Raw genomic sequence first — 23,208 nt, 5'->3', positions numbered from 1 at the left:
AGGAGAGACCATCCAGAGCGCTTCGTAAAAGTGATAAATTGCTTTTAGATATTGGGCAGGAGAGAAAGAGAGTTCTTTTTTATTTGATGATATTAGTCTCTTAGTGGCGCATTGTTGCTGTGCATATGAGCTCGAAATCTCAAGGCAGTCCAAGGCAAACGCCCGGGAATTGAAGTGTAAATGAGCCACTGTCGAGCTCATTTTATTTTGCCTTTCATGATTTCTTGTTCTGCCATTATGTAGGTCAATCTCTATCTCTAATGTACGCTGTGTATGCTGTGGTGAGGCACACGGGCTGCCCTGCACTGGTAGAAAGCTCCAGCATCTCTTGCTCCCTCAGTCTCACCTGTGTCAGCTGAGTTTGGGGACATCCGTCCTGCCCATTCCTCCCCTGAATGTAAAATGTACATTCCCTCCTACATTAGCAATTCAGATGCTGAACTGGTGTGTGCTGGCTGCTCTGATTAGTGGATGTGATAAAGAGATTCACGCATCTCCTCCTGGAGGGCCTCCAGCCACGTGATTCGGCTGCTTTGCATAAATGACAAGGAATAAAGCAGCGTGTGCGGGATGACCTGTCCCACGCGGGGATGGTTCCTTGATTCTCCTTTGGCAAGGTGACATCTGAAGATGGCATCCTCCTCCTCCATCATCCTATACTGCTGCAGTCCCCTGAGCCACGCTCTGCCCCCTATCTTGGGTGTCCCTTGGCTCAGGTGTCCCCTATATCTATCCCCAGCCTGCCGAGGGATGCTGTGTGGGTTCGGGGCGGTGTGTGAGCGCAGCCCCACCGACCCCTCTCAAGCCTCCTGTGTCTGCAAGAAGACAGCTTGCCCTGTGGTGGTGGCTCCTGTCTGCGGCTCCGACTATTCCACCTACAGCAACGAGTGTGAGCTGGAGAAAGCCCAGTGCAACCAGCAGAGGCGGATCAAGGTCATCAGCAAGGGACCATGCGGTGAGCACAAAGCAGGGCTGCATCCCCTCCTGCAGAAGGCGAGGGGTCTGCTTGGATGTGCAAGGATGGGGGCTCTCCTTCAGATCCCACAGCACTGTCTGGGGCTGGTGACGCTCTGAGGACAGAGCTGATGGGAAGGGACAAGGAGAGAAGCAAACCACCAGCAGTGCTTAATAATAAGCAGGCAGGCTGATGGCCTGAGGGCGTTGTGGAGATGCAGGGCAGACCCGGGGGAGCAGCCCCCTCTCATCTATCTCCACTTCCCCACCATGACTCAGCCCTGCGGCTGCAAGCACAGGCAGGATGGGCTGATGAAAGCCCTTCCCCAGCCTGGCATTCACCAGCTGGGAGCAAGGAGCTGTGTAAATGAGACCCAGTCTCCTCATCTCAGAGTAAATTAACTTGACCTTTCTCGCATGCAGTGCGCTGGCTTGCAATAAATCTGCACCCGGCTCCCCTGCTGGGGCTCTCAGTAGAATGGGGAGAGCGCCGAGTGACTTATTTAAAATAATCATCATAAAAAAGTGACAAATTAAGAAGAGGGAAAAAAAAGAAAAAGCTGGCAAATACACCATAACCCTCCTCTGTCGGAGAGGAAATTGCTCCTTAAGTTCTTCCTCTAATTACAGCTTGCAGGAGGTGCCTTAAGGACCCTCGTTCTGCTTAAGGAGATGCTGGCAGTGAGGAGCTGGGGGTGCAAGCAGGCAGTGGGGGAGCTCCCCTTCCCCATGCACTGTAGTTAAGGATGAGTTTTGCATGCTCTGGGTTGGATGCAACTGGCTGCTTCAGCACTAGGAGTGGACGGGAGCACCCACCAAAGCCAAGGGCAGGATGGTGCTGGGTCAGTGCTGCTGGTGGAGGCAATGCTTTCACACTACACCCTCTCCTCAGGCTCCAAGGACCCCTGTGCAGAGGTGACATGCAGCTTTGGCAGCACGTGTGTCCGTTCTGCAGACGGCCAGACAGCCAGGTGTGTTTGCCCTGCATCCTGCAGCGGTGTGGCTGAGAGCATCGTCTGCGGCAGTGATGGCAAGGATTACCGCAGTGAGTGTGACCTCAACAAACACGCCTGTGACAAGCAGGAGAACGTCTTCAAGAAGTTTGATGGAGCCTGCGGTGAGTGCCCTGGTCCCCACTGGGTTTTGCAAGTGGTTCTTGCACTGGGAGAGGTGAGGGCAGGTAGAAATGGGAGGGGTTGGGGGGAAAAGCTCAACCTCTCTGTCTTGTGATGGCGGTGGATGCTTGTAATTAATAGCAACTGTATTCATTAGGAAAGCCATGAGATCAGCCAGGACACGTGCCAGGCCCCTGTTTGTCCCTAGAGGTGGGAGTGTGCTTGGGAAGGCTGTAGAGCTGGAAGAGCATGAGCTGTGCATTCACTCACCTCCAAGTAGGGTGAGATGGGCACAGGTCAGGAGCATCACGTTGGATGCTCCTCTTTTCTAGGGCAGAGGGGAGGCTTTGGACCTCACGTATATCTGAAATACTATCATCATGCAGTCCCCAGGATGATGCATATGTAGCTCCCCATCCCACTGTGTTGTGTCATCTCCTCAGCCAAACCACATCCCTCACTTACCTACAGCATTTTAGATCCACACAAAGCTTTCTGGTGTTTTTGATGGGTTTGTAGAGGTCTCAGCAGGGGTTACAGATCCCTGCTGTGATTCAGAGCAGCAACGAGCCTTGGCAGCATTTGCCAGAAGGGAAACAGGAGATGGATAGGGCAGGTCCTATGGGAGCTCCTTCATTTCCATGATTGCTGCACGTGCAGAGATAGGCGAAGCAAAAGGCTTCATCTGCAACCATGTCCACTGCAGCCTCTTCCAGGAGAGCATGGCATCCTTCCTTCCCTTTGTCAGCCTGGGATTCTGATAAATGCAGGGATTTCAGATAGCAGGATTAAAGAGTGGAAATGCTTGGAAAAATAAAATGCTGCCCCTATCTGATGGTTGCCTTGGAAAGGGCAAGCAGCTCTGCAACATGAACCCCTACATAAGTCGGTCCTAAAGAGGGGGACCAGCACCCCCTGAGCCCCGATAGGGACGCAAGGAGTGGGACGGGGTGGTTTGGAAGCACTGCCAAGGCAAGATACGAGCTGACCCTGTTCTTTTTCTCCCTTCACTCTGTGTAGACCCCTGTAAGGGCATCCTCAATGACATGAACCGTGTGTGCAGGGTGAACCCCCGCACCCGCCGCGTGGAGCTGCTCTCCCGCCCCGAGAACTGCCCCTCTAAGCGGGAGCCGGTGTGTGGTGACGATGGGGTGACATACACCAGTGAGTGTGTAATGGGGCGCACAGGGGCCATCCGAGGGCTGGAGATCCAGAAGGTTCGCTCTGGGCAGTGCCAGCACCAAGGTGAGTACCTCTTACTTTACGCTTTCATAAAGAAGAGCATCCCTTTTCTGTGGGATGTCATGCATTTCTCTTCTCCTTTCCCAGATAAATGCAAGGATGAATGCAAGTTCAATGCTGTCTGCCTGAACCGCCGTGGTACAGCACGTTGCTCCTGCGACCGCATCACTTGTGATGGCGCCTACCGGCCTGTCTGCGCCCGCGACAGCCGCACCTACAGCAACGACTGCGAGAGGCAGAAAGCTGAGTGCCACCAGAAAGCTGCCATCCCAGTAAAGCACAGTGGACCCTGTGGTAAGCCTGCACCTCTCCTCCTCTTGCACCCAGCCTGTGTCCGTCCCATGCAGGCTCAGCTGGGAAGCCCGCAGGTAAGTGGCGGTTGGGTTCCCACCTCGCAGCAAGCCCCAGGGTCTCCTCAATTTTACAGCCAACCGAGTGTCTGCTCCTTGTGCTCTTTTTCCTTCCTCCAGTCAACAGTCTGATGTATGTCTGTGTCTTGTCTCTGTCTGACGTTCTCGCTAAAGTGGGGAGGAACCATCTGTGTTGAGCATATGACATATCTGAGATGCCCACCATCTCCTCTCTGTCGCCTCTCATTCCACTCCCAGGGTAGTGCCAACCCCTGCTCCTGCCATGCTTCCCTTCCATGCCCACCTCTCTCAGCTCCAGGTCCAACAGCAGGAACACACTCCAGAGGACTCGCCGTGGCTTTATCTCATCTCTTGGAGAAGCTTTTGTATGTGCTAGAATGGGGTCTTTAGGATGTTGGGAACCATCTTAAAATGATTACATGGCATGTGAAGAAGGTTGAACGCAGTCATTGAATTGAGTTTGAAGGACTGGTTGTTTCAGCTTGGATTTGTTTTTACTTAAAACTGTGTCCCGTTTTAAGCTGATGTTTTATATGGTGTTGGGTGCTTCAAACCTTCTGAAATGCTTGGAAATTCAGCCCGGTGTGTTGGGTTGGTTTTGTGCTCCTGTTCAAGGTTTTAATCCTGCCAGGCTCAGCTGCTGGAAAATCATTTGTCAGGCTCCCAAAATCACACTTAATATAATGACAACTGTTATTTTTAATCACCCACTTCAGTGTGCTTCTGGCTGCTGGATGATTACGAGTCAGATCCCTAAGTCCTTTCTGGGCAGGAAAAGTACTTCTCAGTCCTTCACCTCCTGTGTCCCTGGAAGCTGCTGGGGATGCCAGCTGCCCTGAATGTGGGAGGAACAGGAGGATGGGGACAAATGAGCTGCAAATTTCCTATGGCATCCCAAATTTCCAGGGCAAATGGAGAGCTATTGCTGGGAGCTGCCCTGCTGCCAGGCTGCTGTCCTTCCCACTGCATCCATGCAATGAGGACAGTGGGATACGCTCCCTGTGCACCTGTCCATCCCCTCTCCATCGTATTCTCTATTATTTCATCCCTCTTCCCAGCTTCTCTCCCTCCGTGTGGTTCCTTTCCAGAGGGCAGACTGTGAACACAGTTTTAATCTCACACACACCCCTTTTCCAGCAGCAGGGCAAAGCCAAACGAAACAGCTCAGACCCTGTTTTTAATCTTTCTCTGCTTTCATACCACAATGGGACAGCTGAGAAAGGAGGGCTGGGATGACATGCCAAGAGGTGGAGGGAAGGTGGCTGTAGTTGCATCTGTCTTTTCCTCCCTGCCTCTTTTTGCTCTCTTTCTCTCCCCCTCCGCTCTCTCTTTCCCTTTTTGTCTGTGTCTTGTGTTTTACAGTGTTACCTGTTTGGAGGAAGGAGTTGTGTCCTCGCAGCACCCTTCTGCTCCCTACCCGGACATCTCTGCTAGGAGGTCGGCTTTCTCCCCTTCTCCATAGTCAGTGCCAACCTTGGCCTCTCCCCATTGCTCCCTTCCTCTCCAGTTTTCCTTAAGAGTCCTGGAACAGAGAGGTTCCCCCTGTTCTGCTCCCATCCCCTTGACCCGCACGCTTCCTGCTGGAACAGAGGATGCTGACTGTGCCTTGATCCTTAGATGCAGATGAGAGTGGGAGCAGAGGTGGGTGATGCGAGACCCCACTCCTCTGTGAGCCGATACCTCTGGACTGCTCCCAGTTGCTCTCACCTCTCCTTTCACCCCTGACTAACCCACTCCCTTCCCTGCCTCCTGCTTCCCCAGCCCTCGCATCAGCCAGGATGCATAACAAGCTGTGTGCTTCTTCCATGCCTCAGTTTCCCTGCCTGCAGGATGGAGAAGGGATAACAGCAGGGCTTGATTATAGCATAGCTAAAGGTCCTTGCTTGCTCTCTCCTCATTATATCCACCCACATCAAAACTGGTGCCAAAACCCCCCACAGACTTCTGCAGGTGCCCAGGGCTGCATTTTGGGTTTCTCTCTTCATACAAGCATGCTGCCTCTGTGTATCTGGGGCTATGGTTATGGTGTGTGTGTTGTGTTTTGTGTTGAACACAAGCAGGAGATGTGAGCAGCACCACGGGACAAAGCATCGTGGGGAGCAGTTCCTGCTCTTTGGGAGCTTCTTGTAAACCCTTCAGCCACAGGGAAATTGAGGACAGAGAGGGAAGAGCTGGATGAGATCAGTAACCACGTGCCTCAGTTGTCCTCCTGTTCCTTTGCAACCCCTTGGCTCTGAGCTCTGATTTGGCAGGGACTTCCCAAAGAGCCAGACCCCAAATTCAGACCAGTTCATGCCCATGTTTTGGGCTGTTCTTTCGCTGGTTCACAGTGTGCAGCCAAGATCCTGAGGGCTCATGCTTTGATCCTAATCTGCAGCTGCATCACATCAGTCCTTGCAGAGGAGGAAGGCAGAGCATTGCCCTTTCCCACCCCCTGTGCTGCCCACTGAGGCTGTGCTGCATCCTCTGCTGCATCCATCTCACCTCTGCCACCCTGTCTGTTCCCACATCCTTCTCGTTGATGTGTCCTTGTCCGTGTCCAGCATGTGTTACAGTGACGTCCTTTCCTTGCTCTGGGTCCTCAGGGCTTTTGTGGTGAATCACAGGTCTCTGGGCAGTGCTGGGGCACTGCTGGCTTTTGGCTGCCCATGGTAGGAAGCTCAGCATTGCCTTTTTGCTGCCACCACCAGAAGGGCTGGCTGGTCACCTTCTCACTACTGGGCATCTTGTGGGGAAGGATGCCAGCTGCTTGGCTGACTTTGATGGAATAGCTCTATTATGAGAGCAGAGAGCATGGCTGCCTCTCAGCCTGCAGCCCATGCTGTGGGGCATCCTCAGGGCTCTGGTGCCTGAGGACTGGGATGAAGCAAGGACAGTGACTCTTCATCCTGCCCTACCAGGAGGGGAAGGAAGGGGCTGTGATGAAGTCAGGTATCATTTCCAGTTGTCCCAGGCTGGTGGCATCGCTGCTGCATGGGATGAGAGGTGTGGGCTTCTGGCAAAGGAAAGTCTGCTGCTGTCGTGTGGTGTTGGCTGGGAACCCAAAGGGGGCTTTTTGCAAGTGTTCTGTACAAAAACTATAGGGCTGATCTGAGTCCCATGACATGCATGGGACGGAGGAACAAGAGTGCTGGGAAGAGATCTTGTGCCTGCTTCCCAACCCTAACCTCTGCTGAGCATGGGGGAGATGCTGTGCTGGGAAGGGGGGGTAGGGGCTGGTGCAAGGCCAGGAGCTCTGTGCATTGCCATGGCTGGGGGAGGCAGGCTGCAGCCACCGGCATGCCTTGCTGTGCAGTGCATCCAGGGATGCTCAGCAGGCATCAGGCTCACCCTGCCACCTGTTTCTTATGCTCCCTCTGCAGACCTGGGTACCCCCAGCCCCTGCCTGAGCGTGGAATGCACTTTTGGGGCCACCTGCGTGGTGAAGAACCAGGAGCCCGTGTGTGAATGCCAGCAGGTTTGCCAGGGCCGCTATGACCCCGTCTGCGGCAGCGACAACCGCACCTATGGCAACCCCTGCGAGCTCAACGCCATGGCCTGCGTCCTCAAGAGAGAGATCAGGGTGAAGCACAAGGGGCCGTGCGGTAAGGAGACAACCATGGTGCTCATGGTGGGGCTGCTCACATGCACTTGTGCTGTGCGAAGGGAGGGAGGGGAGCATGGCACCACTGTGTGTTCTTACCCCAGGGGGATGATGCTGGTGTTCTCTCCTATGGAGGTCCTCTTTCCTAGCCTGAGCCCTCCTTGCATACGCAACTCAGAGCCATGTGCATCTCTCCCATCTGCAGGCTCTCTGCTTGTGCCAGCACAGCTTTGCCAGGCGGGGAGTGTTTGCACACAGGCAGAGCCCAAGCTGGTTGCTCGTGCTCCTTTGTGCAATCTGCTGGGCTCTTGCAGTTTTGTCCAAATACTGCTGTTCTGCCCTTAAATCTTCAGGCTGGGCAGCAGGTGCTCTGCACCCAGGGCTGCGCTCCTCCTCCTATGGCCGGCACTGATTTATTGCTCCCTATAACAACACTCAGCCTCTTACTCTCTGCATCCCATTTAGCTGTAACAGCTCACAGCTCCAGTGACATTTCATTGCAATTACTCCTGGCCCTGATGGCTGTTACAAGCAGTTATTGCCACGCAGTCTCTCTCCTCCCTCCTGCAGCCTCACCTCTGCTGGAGCTCCGGTCCTGCAGGGTTTAGCACAGGGGATGAGGCTGCAGCGGGGTTTGATTTCAGCTCCGGCACTTCCATATGAATCAACGCTCTCCCTGCTGATTTAACCCACTGCTTTTTTCTTCCTCACCCCTGCAGACCGTTGTGGCAAGTGCCAGTTTGGGGCCATCTGTGAGGCGGAGACGGGGAGGTGCGTGTGCCCCACGGAGTGTGTGCCCTCCTCCCAACCCGTCTGTGGCACAGATGGCAACACCTACGGCAGCGAGTGTGAGCTCCATGTCCGAGCGTGTACGCAGCAGAAGAACATTTTGGTGGCTGCCCAAGGCGACTGCAGTGAGTCTGGCAAGGTCCCCTTCGTCCCTCTTCTTGCTCCTTTCAATGGTGTTTTGAGGAGCGGATGCTCAGCATCCCCCCTACTCACCCTGGGGCCGTATGAGGCTCTGTGGGTGTTTGTGTGCTGGAGTAAACCTGAGGGTGGGGGGATGTGTGGGGCCATTGACATGTGTGATGCCATCAAAATGGGAGGGGTTCCATCCCTAGGGGGTGATTCCTCTCTGCTTGTGTGTGTTCCCAGCGCAGGAAACAGTCTGTGCTGATTTCTCAATGAATTAATAGCCTTGCCTTGGCTTTTTTTCTCATTAGAACAAATGACACTTGAGCTAAAGCAGCACATTGAGCCCTATAAAACCAGACCAGCTGGTCTGGTGTTCTAAGCAATGCATGGGTATCCTCTCTAAAACTGGAAGAAAACAGTAATGGGGCGTGACTTCCAGGAGCTGGAATGAGAGTAAATGGGATTTCTTGCTGGTTTCCTTGCAGAGTCCTGCGGCAGCACCGTGTGTTCCTTTGGCAGCACATGTGTGGGTGGGCAGTGTGTGTGTCCCCGCTGTGAGCAGCAGCCCCTGGCCCAGGTTTGTGGCACTGATGGCCTCACCTATGACAACCGCTGTGAGCTCCGAGCAGCCTCCTGCCAGCAGCAGAAGAGCATCGAGGTGGCCAAGATGGGGCCGTGTGAGGACGGTGGGTTGCTGCTCTTCCTTTGGCTGATGCCACCTGGGCAGGGAGTTGTATTGCTGCATTAATTGCATGCCTTATGTTCCACTTATTCTGGAGGAAAGGGGAGTGGTTGAGGTGCCCAGGGGTTGATCTGGGTGGAGATGCTCCCTGGGGATGGCCAAGGTTGTTCTGTGGTGCCTAATGGTTCCCACTTGGCTCTGCCAGCAGGAACAGTGCTGATGGGACTGGGTAGCACCAGGCTGCTCTTCCCGATCCCTTTCCAGAGTAGGATAGTGTTGGGGAGGGAGAGCTCATATGTATGATGCAGCATCCCCCATTGCTAGCCATGATCCCACTCTCCTCAATAGCATCTTTTAATTATCTCTGAGTACTTGGGTAAAGCAGCTCAGCATCTCTCTGGAAGCAGACTGGGACCTCTCAGCCTTGCATTGATGGTGATCAGACACCAAGAGCCTCCTGAGCTCCCCTCTCTGTGAGGGGAAGCCATGGGTTAATGCAGGCTGAGAGCACAGACCTCCCCCAAACCTCACTGCTGTGATGCTGCCATTCCCCAGCTCATTGCACTGGGAAGGATGTCAGTACGTGGCAGAGCTCAGGGATGGGGCAAGGCAGAACATGGTGTTTGATCACAGCCCTCCTTTGGGAATTTCAGGTTGATGTCCCTCTGGGAAAAGATCTTAAATAATTCTCTGTGTAATGCCAACTCCCAGCCTTTGATCACTCAATAAAAAGGGGCAGGTTTTCCTTTTTTGCTTTGCTTTTCCCCCTCCTCCCCCATCCATTTTTTTCCCCCCTTTTAATTAAAGAAGCCTTTGAAATCAGCCACATCTCTATTCTTGCTGCTGGAGCTCTGGGCACCTTATGGAGAGGCAGCCAGGCAGAGCATAGCATTTATAGGTCAGGCAGGAAGGCCTCTGGTCAGCTCCTAAGGCATCCACATGGCATTTGCATTGCTTAACTTATTGTAATGATGGGAGAACTTGCTTTCTGCAGGGGGGGGGAATCACTGAACCTAACATATGGGCAACCTGATGTGATGATTGACAACCCTACTCACAGCAGGGGGATGGAATTGGATGATCTTTAAGGTCTCTTCCAACCCACGCCATTCTATGATTCTACGTCATGTTGGCGCAGGAGATATTCATGCTGGATGTATTGAGAAGCTGTCTGGATTCCTGGGCAAGGTGGCCCTGCTTGAGCCCTCTTCTATCCCTTGGTTTTGTGAGGATCCCTTCTCACCACGCTTCTCTTCCATCCAGAATGTGGCTCAGGAGGTTCAGGCTCTGGTGATGGGAGTGAGTGTGAGCAGGACCGGTGCCGGCACTACGGGGGTTGGTGGGATGAGGATGCAGAAGATGACCGTTGTGTGTGTGACTTCACCTGCCTGGCAGTGCCACGCAGCCCGGTAAGCACATTAAGCATACTTGGTCTGCTGTCCTTGCTCCCTTTGGCCTGATGGCTTTGCCATATGCTTCCTGGGGCATCTCATGGGCAGGAAACTTGCTCTGAGAGCTTCCCTCACCATCTTGGCAGGTCTGTGGCTCTGATGATGTGACCTATGCCAATGAGTGTGAGCTGAAGAAGACAAGGTGTGAAAAACGCCAGGATCTCTATGTCACCAGCCAAGGAGCCTGCCGTGGTGAGCGAGTCCCTGCAGCATGTGCCATCCCCATCCCAGTGCCCTGATGTTCCTGTTCCATGCCTGGCCAAAGCTAGGGCTTCACTCCATCACTTACCCCAGCATCTCTGCAAGGACCACCGTGGTTTTGAGAAATGCTGCTCAATCTCTGCATTGGCCATAATACCCCAAGGTAACCCGTGCCTCTCTGTCTTGCTCCACAGCCCTCACCACGACCCCACCGCCTCTCCCAGTTGTGCACTGCAGTCAAACCATCTATGGGTGCTGCCCAGACAACATGACCGTGGCGCTCGGAGTGGGTGCAGCTGGATGCCCAAGTGAGTGATGGTCCCCACCTGGGGGGGATGCATGGGGTTCCACTCTGGGGATAGAAAGGAAGGCCCCAGTTCCTCAGTTGGTTTCATTAATATTTATTAAATAATGGTCAGAGTCAGTACTTCAGCAGAAAGCACATCTTGAAAGGCATTAGCACGCTGTTAACAGCTGAGGCTGTGACTGCCTGTTAGGGAAACCCATCACCCCATGGAGACGTGGCTCACACCATGCTCGGGCCTGGCTAATGCCTGTGTGATGAGTATGTAGTGCTGCTAAATGTACCATATAATTTAAAAAGCAGCAGCATTCAGCCAGTGTCTCTTCCCGGAGCTGGCTGAGATGGCAGGAGTGGGTCAGGGGGACACTAGGGAGGAGGTGGAGCATCTTGCTTCAGCATCACCCTGATGGTGATGGGTCAAAGTGATGTTCCACAGATCATCCAGACATGGGAAGAGCTTCTTCCTCACTATGGAATCCCTTATCTCACTGGTTTCTGTCACATATGTGCTGGCAACAAGAATACACCAGGAGATAATCCCCACTTGAACCCCTAGTGCAGATTTCTCTCTTGCTGCCTGTCCTGGACACACCATCTTCCTGCCTCTATCTGCTCCCAAGATCTCCTTTGCTCTCCAGCTCTGTCCCACACCCCCTTCCCACTACTCCCTGGGGTCTAAAGGAGCATTTCACCATCTATCTTTGGATCGCTTCCCTCCATCAACTTCCTAATTAATGAATTAATAATAAACTCCTAATAGCTTCCTCCCTCTTTGATGTCAATGAGTGAGGAGCTGTAGATGAGAGCAGAGCAAGCAGGTTAATCCCTGGAGTTCAGCCCTGCCTTGCAGCTGGGAGGAGGTGGTAGACACAGTGGTGATGGGTTGATGATTGCATTAGGTGATCTTAGAGGTCATTTCCAACCTTTATGATTCATCCTTAGCTTAGCCAGGACTCACCCTGTGCTCTTTCTTGGCTCGCAGGCACCTGCCAATGCAACCCCTATGGCTCCTATGGAGGAGCTTGCGACCCTGCTACGGGGCAATGCTCCTGCAAACCAGGTGTTGGGGGGCTCAAATGTGACCGATGTGAGCCTGGATTCTGGAACTTCCGTGGCATCGTCACCGACAGCAAGAGCGGCTGCACACGTGAGTGCTGCCTTCTGTGCCAACTTAGGCAACTATATCCAACTAGGATCCCTAATGCTGCCCTTATTGCGAGCCAAATTCGGTGGCTGTTTCTGCAAAATTTGCAGGATTTCACCAATTTAATGGTTTCTTTTCCTCCTCTTTGCTCAGCCTGTAACTGTGACCCAGTGGGCTCAGTGCGCGATGACTGCGAGCAGATGACTGGGCTCTGCTCCTGCAAGACTGGTATCACTGGCATGAAGTGCAACCAGTGTCCCAATGGCAGCAAGATGGGCATGGCTGGCTGTGAAAAAGGTGAGGAGGAGGTTGTGTGGGACCTAGAAATGCTGCTCTGCTGAGTCCTTGGGAGAGCTGAGACCCCTGGGAGGAGGAGGGTTTGGATTTGACATAGGGTCTTATCATTTCATTTATGCTTGGCGTGTGTTTTGTTCATCTCTTCCCCCTTCTCTCCCTACCTTAGACCCATCAGCTCCAAAATCCTGTGAGGAAATGAGCTGCGAGTTCGGGGCCTCGTGTGTGGAGGTCAACGGCTTTGCCCACTGCGAATGCCCGTCCCCACTCTGCTCAGAGGCCAACATGACCAAGGTCTGAGGGATCACTAGGGGCTGAGCTGGGCTATGGGCACAGGGATGTGTGGCCAGCTTGGTCCTGCCAGGCTTGGCACTGGAGTTCAGCTCCTGCCCACCATATCACTGTCCTCAGTGCATGGGGCAGCAATGTGCCAGCCATGAGTGTCCCCAGTGCAGGGTGCTGTGATGCCTCTGAGCTGCTCTGCTCAGCTTGAGGACAGGTTTATTTTGCCTGAGGCTTGATGTAGGACAGGTACAACTCACACCTTGCACCATTTCTTCTCCCAGGTGTGTGGCTCTGATGGTGTTACCTATGGGGACCAGTGCCAGCTGAAGACTATTGCCTGCCGACAGGGACAGCTCATCACAGTGAAGCACATGGGGCAGTGCCACGGTGAGTACCTCCTGCAGCTCCTCATACTCTGCCTATGGCTTGCATTGTGCTTCCCAACACCATAGGCACCCTTTCCCAGACCACCCCCTTCTTGACATCCCTCCCTTGCTGCTCCTTGTAGAGTCCATCACTCACACAAGCCATACGATGCCACCCACCCCTCTGCCCACTTTGCCTTTGGACAAGCTCATCGTACCCCCACCGCTGCAGCTGACCACCCGGGCTCCAGAGCCCACTGAGCTGGCTGCCACCTCCCTGCTGATAGAAGCCAGCCCCACTTCAAGAAGTCACCCTACAACAAGGCGAGTCACGACGACCAGACCTGCCACCACACCATGGATGACCCATGGAGTGCTGAAGACCACCGTCCGCCCGCTCTCCACCTCTCCTGTGGTCCTGGCTACTACTCAGCCTGCCTATGCTGAATCAGGCAGTGCAGAAGGCAGTGGGGACCAGGAGATGAGCATCAGTGGGGACCAGGAATCCAGTGGGGCAGGCTCTGCTGGTGAGCATCACTTCTGGGCCTCGGAGGTCAAATGGGGTTTTAATGAAAGAGATGAGGTTGTGTCCCAGCCTCATGGTCTAACAGGAGTGAGGTCCTACCCCTGTTAATACTTCCTTGCAGGGGAAGAGGAGGTGGAGGAAAGCCAGGTAACCCCAACTCCAGCCATTGAGAGGGCAACGTGCTACAACACCCCGCTCGGGTGCTGCTCTGATGGCAAGACTGCGGCTGCTGATGCAGAAGGGAGCAACTGTCCGGGTGAGTCTGTCCGTTTTGGTGGCCAGGAGATGAACAGAGCTTTTGCAGGGCACAGAATAGGGCAAGTGTTGGCAGTGAGCACTGTCTTGATCCCAGCCTGGGCCTGGACTCTCAATGTGTCATCCCCTCTTTGCTCTGGACACCGCATTCCCCTTTTTAACGCACAAAAGAATATAAGTTATGGACTCTCCACATGGCTATCCATAGCAGGGATCTCCATAGCTCCTAAAGCATTCCTGGAAGGGAACCACACTTTAGGTTCCCATTGCAGTTTTACGAGGCTGACCCCAGCCTACACATAGCATCTTTACTCAGCTCTCCCAGCACAGGTTTTCTTCTTGCCCACAGCCACGTGTGGCCCTGCCGTGCCTCTGTTGCATGCCCATGTCTGATCCAACTGTGTTGACTGTGTGCTGCTCTGGCTAATGTCTTTCTCTTGTTACTCAGCCGGTGCAGGGGGGCTGCTCTCCAGGGCGGAACTCAGAAGGAACTGTATGGTAAAAGCTGCCATCTTCAGCCTGGTCTTTGCCATCTGCTCCAGCACCCTCTGATACTAATCCTCCATGGCTCTCTCCCAGACCCATCCAGACTAACCCCAACACTGGCACTACCCGCACACTGCCATCACCCTTTCCCTCCCAGGGACTCGAACGCTCTTCACGGGTCAGCCAGATGCCTGCCCCCCATCCCCACGAGGCAACTAAAAGAGTTTGTCTTGTCTGCCCTCCCTCCCACAGCTACCAAAGTCTTCCAAGGAGTCCTCATCTTGGAGGAGGTGGAAGGCCAGGAGCTGTTCTACACACCTGAGATGGCTGACCCCAAATCAGAGCTCTTCGGGGAGACGGCCAGGAGCATCGAGAGCGCAGTGAGTCCTTTGCACTTGATTGGAAGTCCAGCTAGGGCATTTCTTGCCTTGGAAAAAGAAAAGAAGACCCTATGCAGCACTAGGACAGAAGCCAGGTGCTTTCCTAGAATCACAGTCATGAAGAATGGAAAGATCATTTTGGTGATGGGGGCTATTCAGACGAGAGTGTCTTCCTTCATTTCTTGGATTTCCCAAAGCATCTGAATCTCCTTGAAAAGCCTGTGGGCAAAAACGTGTCCCAGTTCCCTTTGCTCCTCCACTTCGGTTATGCAGCTTTTGGAAATGCACTCTCCCACATTTTAAAGAGAAGCCCCCTGTGTTGCCAGCTCTTGGAGCAGGTGGGCTTTCATAGTAATGTGTACATATGGGCATGCCAAGGAAGTATTGGTGGGGTGAAAGCACTGTAATGCAGCCCGCAGTGTGGCACAGCAAATACAAAGCATCTTTGCAAGGAGATTAGCATTTTTAGAGCTGCTTCCAAGCTGCACTTAGAAGCTGGCAAGCCCTTGGTACAGTCATATAAGCAGATGTGTGCCTGGCATATGGGCTGTATGGTTCATTCAGTTCTGCATCACAAAAGCAATATTTCCCAGTACAATAGTGGCTTTTAGCTGAGGATCCAAACCTGCACACATAAGGCTTCATTCACTGGTTCTTCTCCCCTCTGATGATATGGGAGACTTGACTGGGTTCTGTTCTCCTGGGGATGGGGGAGATGACAACACAGCGCTGGCCCATAGGACATCACATACCTGATGTGCTCTCCTTTGCGCCTCTAAGACCACTGCGCCCAAATTTATGGGGGTAACTATGGCATGGGTCCACTTTTGAGTTCTTTCTTCTGTCTTTGCCTTGAAGACACATTAAGGAGGTGGTGGCCTCCAGCTGTAGTGGTGCTGGTCCCACACAGGCTGGGCTGGCTGCTAGCAGGGTGATAAAGCCCTGCCTGTGTCTAAGTGCTTGGACTATCATTGTCTTCTTCGTGTGACTTCAGACAAATCCTGCAGCGTCTGAGAGGCAGGTTTTAAAAGGCATTCATGTGCTTAGAGATGCAGAATGGTGCCTTATGGGATTTTCCAAAGCTCATAAGCAGGTTTATCCAGGTTTAGAAGAGATCAGTAAGACTTAGATGCCACACAATAGCAAATCCTTATATGAACTGCAGGGCGTCTCTGGTCTGCGTACATCTCTTCCATGGAGACCTCCTCTGCACTTTCCCCATGCTGCCTTGGTCCTGTTCTAACCTTTGAATTCACACCATAACCAATAGGAACCTTCCCAAGTTATCCCTACCCAAAGGAGCACTGTTTTCTGCAAGCATCGATGGGATTTCTTGCAGAGGTTTTGATGCAAACCTAACTGGGTTGAAACCAATGAGACTCGCTGAGTCCTAAGTCCTTTTGCTAAAGGAACCTAACCCCATGCCTTCAATCTCCCCACTAATCAGTTTGTTTGCCTTTCTTCCTTCTTCTCCAATCCATCAGTTGGATGAGCTTTTCCGGAATTCTGATGTTAAGAAGGATTTCAAGAGCATCCGTGTCCGAGATCTGGGGCAGAGCAGCGCTGTCCGTGTCATTGTAGAGTCCCACTTTGACCCAGGTAGGAATTGTTCCAGTCCTGAGAAACCAGCTCACATGTGAGCAAGCCTTGTAATTTGTCAGGGATGTGCCCTTTGTCCAGCAAAATCAAGCAGAGCTGGTGTATGGAAGGCTGGATGTGTTCTTGTGGGGCTGGGAGCGATTTGGATGCATCAAAGGGAGGTTGTGAAGGGAAAACTTCTTGCTGGGGTTGTGTTTCACACTTGTCTTTCTCCTGTATGTGAACAGCCACTTCCTACACAGCAGCTGATGTCCAGGCGGCCCTGCTGAAGCAGATCAGAGCCTCCAAGAAGAGGACCATCCTGGTGAAGAAGCCCCAACAGGAGCATGTCAAATTCATGGACTTTGGTGAGCGTTCTGTCTGTCTATGGCCAATCCCTTGGGTTGGGCACTTGGGTTAAAGGAGAGGGCTCTCACGCTTTGGTGCACACAGCAATCTCGCTGTGCCTCCCTCCAAAACCCGGGCTCCTTTCCTCTTTGCAAAGAGACCTGCAAAGCACCAGCTTCAACCCACGCATTGCTGCCTTCCAGACTGGATCCCCAGGCTCTTCACCACCACCATCACCACCACCACAGCCACCACCATGGCACCTGCCACCACTCGGAGGCACACCACGGCTTCTGCTGCCACCACAGCCCACATCCTGCACCAGGACACTTTGGGCCACCCCAGTGCCAAGCTGGCAGCATCTGGAAGCACCAGGAGGCCAACATCCACCCTGCCTACCACCACCACCCGGCGCAAGCCCACTCGCCAGCCCCCCAGCACCACCAAGAAGCCTTCGCGACCTTGCGACTCACATCCCTGCCTGCACGGTGGCACCTGTGAAGATGATGGCAAAGAGTTCACCTGCAGCTGCCCAGCGGGCAAAGGAGGGGCTGTGTGTGAGAAACGTAGGTGGCCTCTGGTTTGCTTAGGGGTGATGGAGCTCTTGGCCATGGGATGGCAAAGGGAGAAGGGAGTTAAGACCTTTAAAGGTCCCTTCCAACTCAAATGATTCTCTGAAAACTGGGGAGCAAAGTCATGGGAAGGGCATCTCTTGGGGCTTTTGGTTTCAAACTCATGTTTCAACTGAGAATGTGCACTGGCTGAATGGGGATAGGGAGCAGACCCAGCCCTGTGCTGAATGCTAGTGCCGCAAGGGTCAGTGTAACCTCTGTATCCCAACCAGGAGCAGGCTGTACAAGCACTGTAAGAGCAAAGCTGCGGGGGAAGAAGGTGCCAGCAGCAATTTCTTGCTGTCTGTGCTACATCAGTGCCCTGGAGCCATGGGGATTGTGAGCTTCTGCTTTTGTATCTCATGGCATTGCCTGCGGCTCCTGAAATTACTGAGCACAAGAGAGACCGGTGCTGTCTTCTGGCACATTTGGGATGTGTGTGCTGGTGATTCAGGTGCTATTCCCCAGTGTTCAGAGCTGCTTAGCAAACAGCCGTGTGCACATCATGCTCACCCAGAGCTGCTGTGACCTCCCACTGTCTCAGCAGAGCTCTGTGTGGCTCTTAGTGTTAATTCCTGGAAAGCTCTGTCCTTGAAGCTCTAAGCTGAAACTCTCAGAGCTGCTTCTTGATGTGGATGCTGAATCCTGTTCCTTTTAACAGATCTTGCCCTTCTCCCTCCCTGCCTCTTGCAGCCATCAGGTACTTCATCCCCAGCTTCGGTGGCAAGTCCTACCTGGCCTTCAAGATGATGAAGGCGTATCACACCGTGCGCATCGCCATGGAGTTCAGAGCCACGGAGCTCAGTGGGCTGCTGCTCTACAACGGGCAGAACCGTGGCAAGGACTTCATCTCCCTGGCGCTGGTGGGCGGCTTCGTGGAGCTCAGGTGGGTGCCCTGAGTGCAGGCTTCAAGATGAGGTAATGGTAGGAGCAAATGGAGAAGAGGTGGAACAGTCTTTTCTGCAGTGTATTTCCTTGTGGCAGTTTGATTAATTCACATCGCTCAGTTTGAATGTTAAAAAGCTGGTGGAAGGTGTGGGAGGTTGGGTTTTTTTTTTTCTGAGCTCTTTTTTTGGTGCTGTTCTTGTACTGTGAAAAGAAACGTAGGGGGAGCAGAAGGAGAGCAAAGCCCCAGAAACACAAGGTGAAATTATTTTTACCTTTCCAAAAAGGCACAGATTCAAGTTCCCACCTTCTGCCTGTGGGTGCAGCTGCCCTTATGGTGCATGCAGCCTCGCTGCGAGTTGGAATGGCTGTCAACCTTCCCCATCCTTTGCTTTAGGTTTAACACAGGCTCCGGCACAGGCGTCATCACCAGCAAGGTGCGCGTGGAGCCTGGCAAGTGGCACCAGCTGGTGGTGAACCGCAACCGCCGCAGCGGCATGCTGGCTGTGGATGGGGAGCCCCACGTCAGTGGGGAGAGCCCCACAGGCACCGATGGGCTCAACCTTGACACCGACCTCTTTGTTGGAGGAGCTCCCGAGGACCAAATGGCTGTGTGAGTAGAGGCATTGCACCGTGCTGTGGCATCCCAATGGAGCATCCATTAAACCGAGTGCATGGAAAGTGGTGGTGTTTTTCTCCCCCACCCACTGTGTCCTTTGTCCCTTCAGGGTGGCAGAGCGTACTGCAGCTACGGTTGGCTTGAAGGGCTGCATCCGCCTCCTGGATGTGAACAACCAGATGTATGACCTGAGGGAGAAAGGCAGTGATGTGCTGTATGGCAGTGGGGTGGGAGAGTGTGGCAATGACCCCTGCCACCCCAACCCCTGCCACCATGGGGGCATCTGCCACGTCAAGGAGGCTGAGATGTTCCACTGCGAGTGTCTCCACTCCTATACCGGTACGGGGCAAGGCATTGCTGGGGCTCATGGTACTGCTGAGTGGTTCTGAGGGGTCCAAATGCCTTTGGGGTGGCAGAGGGGAAGATGCAGTGGGGAGCTTTGGTGGTACCTCCAAGAAGTGTAGGGCAAAGTCATGCCCATAGGACGCAGAATCAATTTCAGATCTCTCCATGCATGCATCAGACAAGGGACAGGATCTGAGTATTTGAGGGCAGAGCAGTGTGTGGGCATGACCTGTCCTTTTGTGGGGTCCATTACTGGGGGTCCTTGGGCCGTGTCAACCCAACCTGAGGTGAGATAGAAGGGCTGGCAGGGCCATCAGAGGACATTCCATCCTCTGCCCACCCCAGAGCAGGGTTGTCTCTGACCAAACTGTGCCTGCTGGCTGTTAGGGATGCGGATGTGACCATTTAGCTCTTCTGCTGCAGGTCCAACATGTGCTGATGAGAGAAACCCATGCGACCCGACACCGTGCCACATCTCTGCCACCTGCCTGGTGCTGCCGGAGGGAGGTGCCATGTGTGCCTGTCCCATGGGACGGGAAGGAGAGTTCTGTGAGCGAGGTGTGTTGGGGCTGGGGAGGGATGGAGCTGCAGATGTCCTCAGCTTGCATGACTAGGAGCCCCTGTCTGATGCTGAAGGTGCTTTGGCTCTTCTTCCTCACTGCTCCCTTGTTTGTTCCCAGTGGTGGAACAGGACCACACCATGCCCTTCCTCCCAGAGTTCAATGGCTTTTCCTACCTGGAACTGAACGGGCTTCAGACCTTTGTTCCTGACCTGCAGTAAGTGCTCAAGAGAGTGTTGCCAATGGCAAAACCTTGGAGATTTTATCTAGAGGGACTGGGATTGCTGCAATTGCTGATGCAGTGATGTGCCAAGGTGCCAGGTGCTGCAGTGGGTGGCATATATCTCTCCTACTTGGCAGTTCTGCCTGTGGGATCAGTGGGTGACATCCCTAAGAGATCTGTGGGACCAGGCAGGTGGCTCTTTGCACAGGGGTGGTGGAAAAAAGCCTGTGGGCAGCTGGTTTGGAGGGTATTTGTTGTCCTTCTCTCCTCAGGGACAAAATGTCCATGGAAGTGGTGTTCCTGGCCAAGAGTCCCAGCGGCATGATCTTCTACAATGGGCAGAAGACGGATGGCAAAGGAGACTTTGTGTCTCTGGCTTTGCACGATGGCTACCTGGAATATCGATATGACCTGGGCAAAGGGGCAGCCGTGCTCAGGTAGGGCTGGGAAGCAGGGATGGTGGGATGCTTCCAGTGCTGGCTGGAGCTCCATCCCTAGGATGGATGCAGGGGAGGTGCTATGCTGGCAGCAGTGACTCCTGTTGGCTGTGATTGAGGCTTGTCCGATAGGCACTATGCAAGTGGAGCAGGTTTTCATAGAGGCTCATTGCAGAGCTCTCACTGTATGTCTTCTTTCCCTTTCCCACCACCAGGAGCAAAGAGCCAGTTCCCCTCAACACCTGGATAAGCGTTTTGTTGGAGAGGAGTGGGCGCAAAGGGATAATGAGGATCAACAATGGAGAGAGGGTGATGGGAGAGTCACCGGTACGTTGACAAGCAGAGAGAGCTGCCCAGAACTCTCTGGGCTTCCAACCCTGCTCCCTTCCTGTGTGAAACCAGCTGAGATCCCAGACCTGTGGGCTTTTATTCCTGGAGGTGCATGGAGGGTGGAGGAGGAGTGGGCGAGACCTGGGAGCTGAGGATGCTGTGGGGCAGCTGCTGCACATTCCTTGCTCTTACAGCCCTGCATGTTGTGATGTTACCCACTGATCTTCCATTTCTCTCTCTTTCTCTCTCTCTCCCTTTGATTTGCATTTGTATTTTTCCCTCCCCTGCTGTCTGGATCCCAGAAATCCCGTAAGGTACAGATAAGTATGACCCACTGCACCTCCATCTCATCTGCCATTGGCACGTTGTTCTTCTGTTTTCCATCCAGATCTCACCTGCTCCCCTTCCCATCTGACCAAGCAGCTTTAGGATCTCTGTAGATTAGAGACACTTGTTTCTTCTTCATTAATTTCCAGCCAGTTGTTGTGTTTTTGTTTCGGAAGCATTACAATTAATCTGGTCATGTTTCTCGTGTTAACTCCACAAAGCATTAGCTAGTGACTCATATAACTGCATCCTGGTCCTGCTGCCACGGCCCAGGTTCCCAAACCATTTGAGTTAGAGGAGAGCCTCCTTTTTATCATTGAAATGGCTGATAGAGTCATGGAAAGGCTTGGGTTGGAAGGGCAAGGACACCACTCACTAGATCGGATTTACTGTAGAGAATCTGCAGCACCTGAATGAATCTCCTTCCATCTCCCCTCATTGCCAGGTGCCTCACGCCTTCCTGAACCTGAAGGAGCCATTCTATGTTGGGGGAGCCCCTGATTTCAGCAAGCTGGCTCGAGCTGCAGCCATCTCCACCAGCTTCAATGGAGCTGTGCAGAGGGTAAGCCTGGTGCCAGAGGTGCCAGTCTCCATGAGGACATCCCCAGCACATGGGTCCATGTGCACCAGGACGTGTCACAGGGACACGTGGGGGCTCAGGGCTCATAGTGATGGGTTACAAAGGCTGACTTTTGTCCTTTCCCACCTTCCAGATCTCCATCAAAGGAGTTCCCTTGCTGAAGGAGCAGCACATCCGCAGCGCTGTTGAAATCTCCCCCTTCCGTGCCCATCCCTGCACCCAAAAGCCCAACCCATGCCAGAACGGAGGTACCTGCAGCCCCCGGATGGAGAGCTATGAGTGTGCCTGCCAGAGGGGCTTCTCTGGGGCTCATTGTGAGAAAGGTGAGGCTGTCATGGCAGGGACCCCCAACCAGATCCATCTTCTCATTGTGCTGGGGAAGTGCAGGGTGTTGGATGGTTGGCAGTGTCCTGCAGATGGGAGGTCAGGACCATCACCAAGCATGGGTTCCTCCATGACTTTAGCCAAGAAACCACAAAAGCTGCAGATTTCATGTCAGTTGGCTGCAATACTAGAAGCTGGGCCACACTCACTGTTTATGCCTGCCTCCCTCCTTTGTGAATGCCCTGGATAAAGGAGGATCTTTGTGATCCCCAAGGACGGACAGGCTGTGCTGTGTTGCCTGACAGCTCTTCTTTTTCCCACCTTCAGTGATCATTGAGAAGGCAGCTGGAGATGCAGAGGCCATTGCATTTGATGGCAGGACGTACATGGAGTACCACAATGCTGTGACAAAGAGGTAACCTGGCTGTGGAGCTGAGCTGTGATCAAAACAAGGAGTTGGGGAGATAGGGGCAAAGAAGCCTAAAAGCAGTATCCAAAGAGGGGCTGTGAGCCTTCACTTCCAGCCCCTGCCTTGTTGATGGAGGGGTTCCCCACAATGCCAGTGTCAGGTCTGGGTACAGGGGTGGGGTGACACTGATGTTATGCTCCATCCATTTCCTCTTGCACTAAATTCCTGCCTGGGGTGAGTGTCTGCGTTCTGTTTGTTGTCTGTCTCTCTGTCTGTGTCCGTCTCTTCTCAGTGTCCTTGTTTCTTTGTTTTCAAGCCACCTGAGCAATGAGATCCCTGCGTAAGTACAGCCCTCCCCTGCAAGCCCACCCGTGGGGCAGGATGGGGACAGGCATGGGGACATTTGCCTGGGGCTGCCACGGGTGGGCACTCCCAGCCCATGGCAGGGATGGCACAGCTCTGGTGACTGGCCAGGGCTGCTGTTTGGCTTTGCTGCAGGCAGATGTTGCTTGCTGCAATTTAGCTTTAGTTCAAAGGGATGAGCGCAGAGCAGGAAAGGTGCCAGTACCAGCCTCTTCCATCAGCAGCAAAGTATTAAATATGGAAATAAAATAAGTGGACAAGCAGCACTGATGAACCACATCCCTACAGATGAGCAGGAAGCTGCTGCCTTCATGTCTTGCCTCTCCCAGCACCTGCAAGAGGAAGGTCACCATCCTCAGCCACCTCCCCACCTGAGCCAGCCTGTGCCCGTTTGGGCTGTGCATGCCCCATCCTGCAAAGGGAGCTTAGCACTTCTCCCCAAATCCCTCAGCTGGGATTTGGCAGCGGCTCTCGCTCAAAGGCTCGTTGGGTTGCCCATAAAAAGTCACTTCTCCTTCCTGCGGACAGATATCGGGTGTGCCTCGGGCAGGACTGGCACTCCAGTTGCTTCTTTGGGCTCTGCTGGCTATGACATGCCCGTACATTTTGTTTTGAACATACCTTGTGATATGTACATATATCTGGAGCTGGAGCCCCTCACGCACCCAGGAGTGCCAGCAAGACAGCTGTACTCCTGGGTTTCCCCTTCTCTGTGC

At 53.5% G+C, this 23,208-nt stretch overlaps 1 protein-coding gene across 8 annotated transcripts in view; it reads left to right on the top strand.

Moving 5' to 3' along the window:
- Positions 1-23,208, top strand: part of AGRN (agrin) — a 60,038-nt gene that overhangs the window by 31,754 nt on the left and 5,076 nt on the right. For 3 of the 8 annotated variants that reach the window (XM_032448728.1, XM_032448730.1, XM_032448731.1), the window contains 32 exons: positions 740-955; positions 1,847-2,071; positions 3,090-3,314; positions 3,399-3,605; positions 7,045-7,266; positions 7,985-8,179; positions 8,666-8,866; positions 10,126-10,271; positions 10,400-10,505; positions 10,709-10,822; positions 11,801-11,965; positions 12,116-12,259; positions 12,426-12,550; positions 12,823-12,928; positions 13,050-13,433; positions 13,554-13,688; positions 14,426-14,553; positions 16,038-16,152; positions 16,380-16,499; positions 16,683-17,045; positions 17,784-17,976; positions 18,373-18,588; positions 18,704-18,933; positions 19,363-19,497; positions 19,620-19,716; positions 19,995-20,159; positions 20,375-20,486; positions 20,792-20,803; positions 21,262-21,378; positions 21,530-21,719; positions 22,048-22,135; positions 22,446-22,469. In XM_032448728.1, the coding sequence (XP_032304619.1) occupies positions 740-955; positions 1,847-2,071; positions 3,090-3,314; positions 3,399-3,605; positions 7,045-7,266; positions 7,985-8,179; positions 8,666-8,866; positions 10,126-10,271; positions 10,400-10,505; positions 10,709-10,822; positions 11,801-11,965; positions 12,116-12,259; positions 12,426-12,550; positions 12,823-12,928; positions 13,050-13,433; positions 13,554-13,688; positions 14,426-14,553; positions 16,038-16,152; positions 16,380-16,499; positions 16,683-17,045; positions 17,784-17,976; positions 18,373-18,588; positions 18,704-18,933; positions 19,363-19,497; positions 19,620-19,716; positions 19,995-20,159; positions 20,375-20,486; positions 20,792-20,803; positions 21,262-21,378; positions 21,530-21,719; positions 22,048-22,135; positions 22,446-22,469 (5,221 nt within the window). The remainder of the gene's footprint in view (positions 1-739; positions 956-1,846; positions 2,072-3,089; positions 3,315-3,398; positions 3,606-7,044; positions 7,267-7,984; positions 8,180-8,665; positions 8,867-10,125; positions 10,272-10,399; positions 10,506-10,708; positions 10,823-11,800; positions 11,966-12,115; positions 12,260-12,425; positions 12,551-12,822; positions 12,929-13,049; positions 13,434-13,553; positions 13,689-14,425; positions 14,554-16,037; positions 16,153-16,379; positions 16,500-16,682; positions 17,046-17,783; positions 17,977-18,372; positions 18,589-18,703; positions 18,934-19,362; positions 19,498-19,619; positions 19,717-19,994; positions 20,160-20,374; positions 20,487-20,791; positions 20,804-21,261; positions 21,379-21,529; positions 21,720-22,047; positions 22,136-22,445; positions 22,470-23,208) is intronic. The other 5 variants (XM_015882680.2, XM_015882683.2, XM_015882686.2 and 2 more) reach the window with 3 other exon arrangements.

Source organism: Coturnix japonica, chromosome 21 (assembly GCF_001577835.2).
Source record: "Coturnix japonica isolate 7356 chromosome 21, Coturnix japonica 2.1, whole genome shotgun sequence".
Classification (NCBI taxonomy): domain Eukaryota; kingdom Metazoa; phylum Chordata; class Aves; order Galliformes; family Phasianidae; genus Coturnix; species Coturnix japonica.
This window is presented reverse-complemented; position numbering and strand designations above follow the sequence as displayed.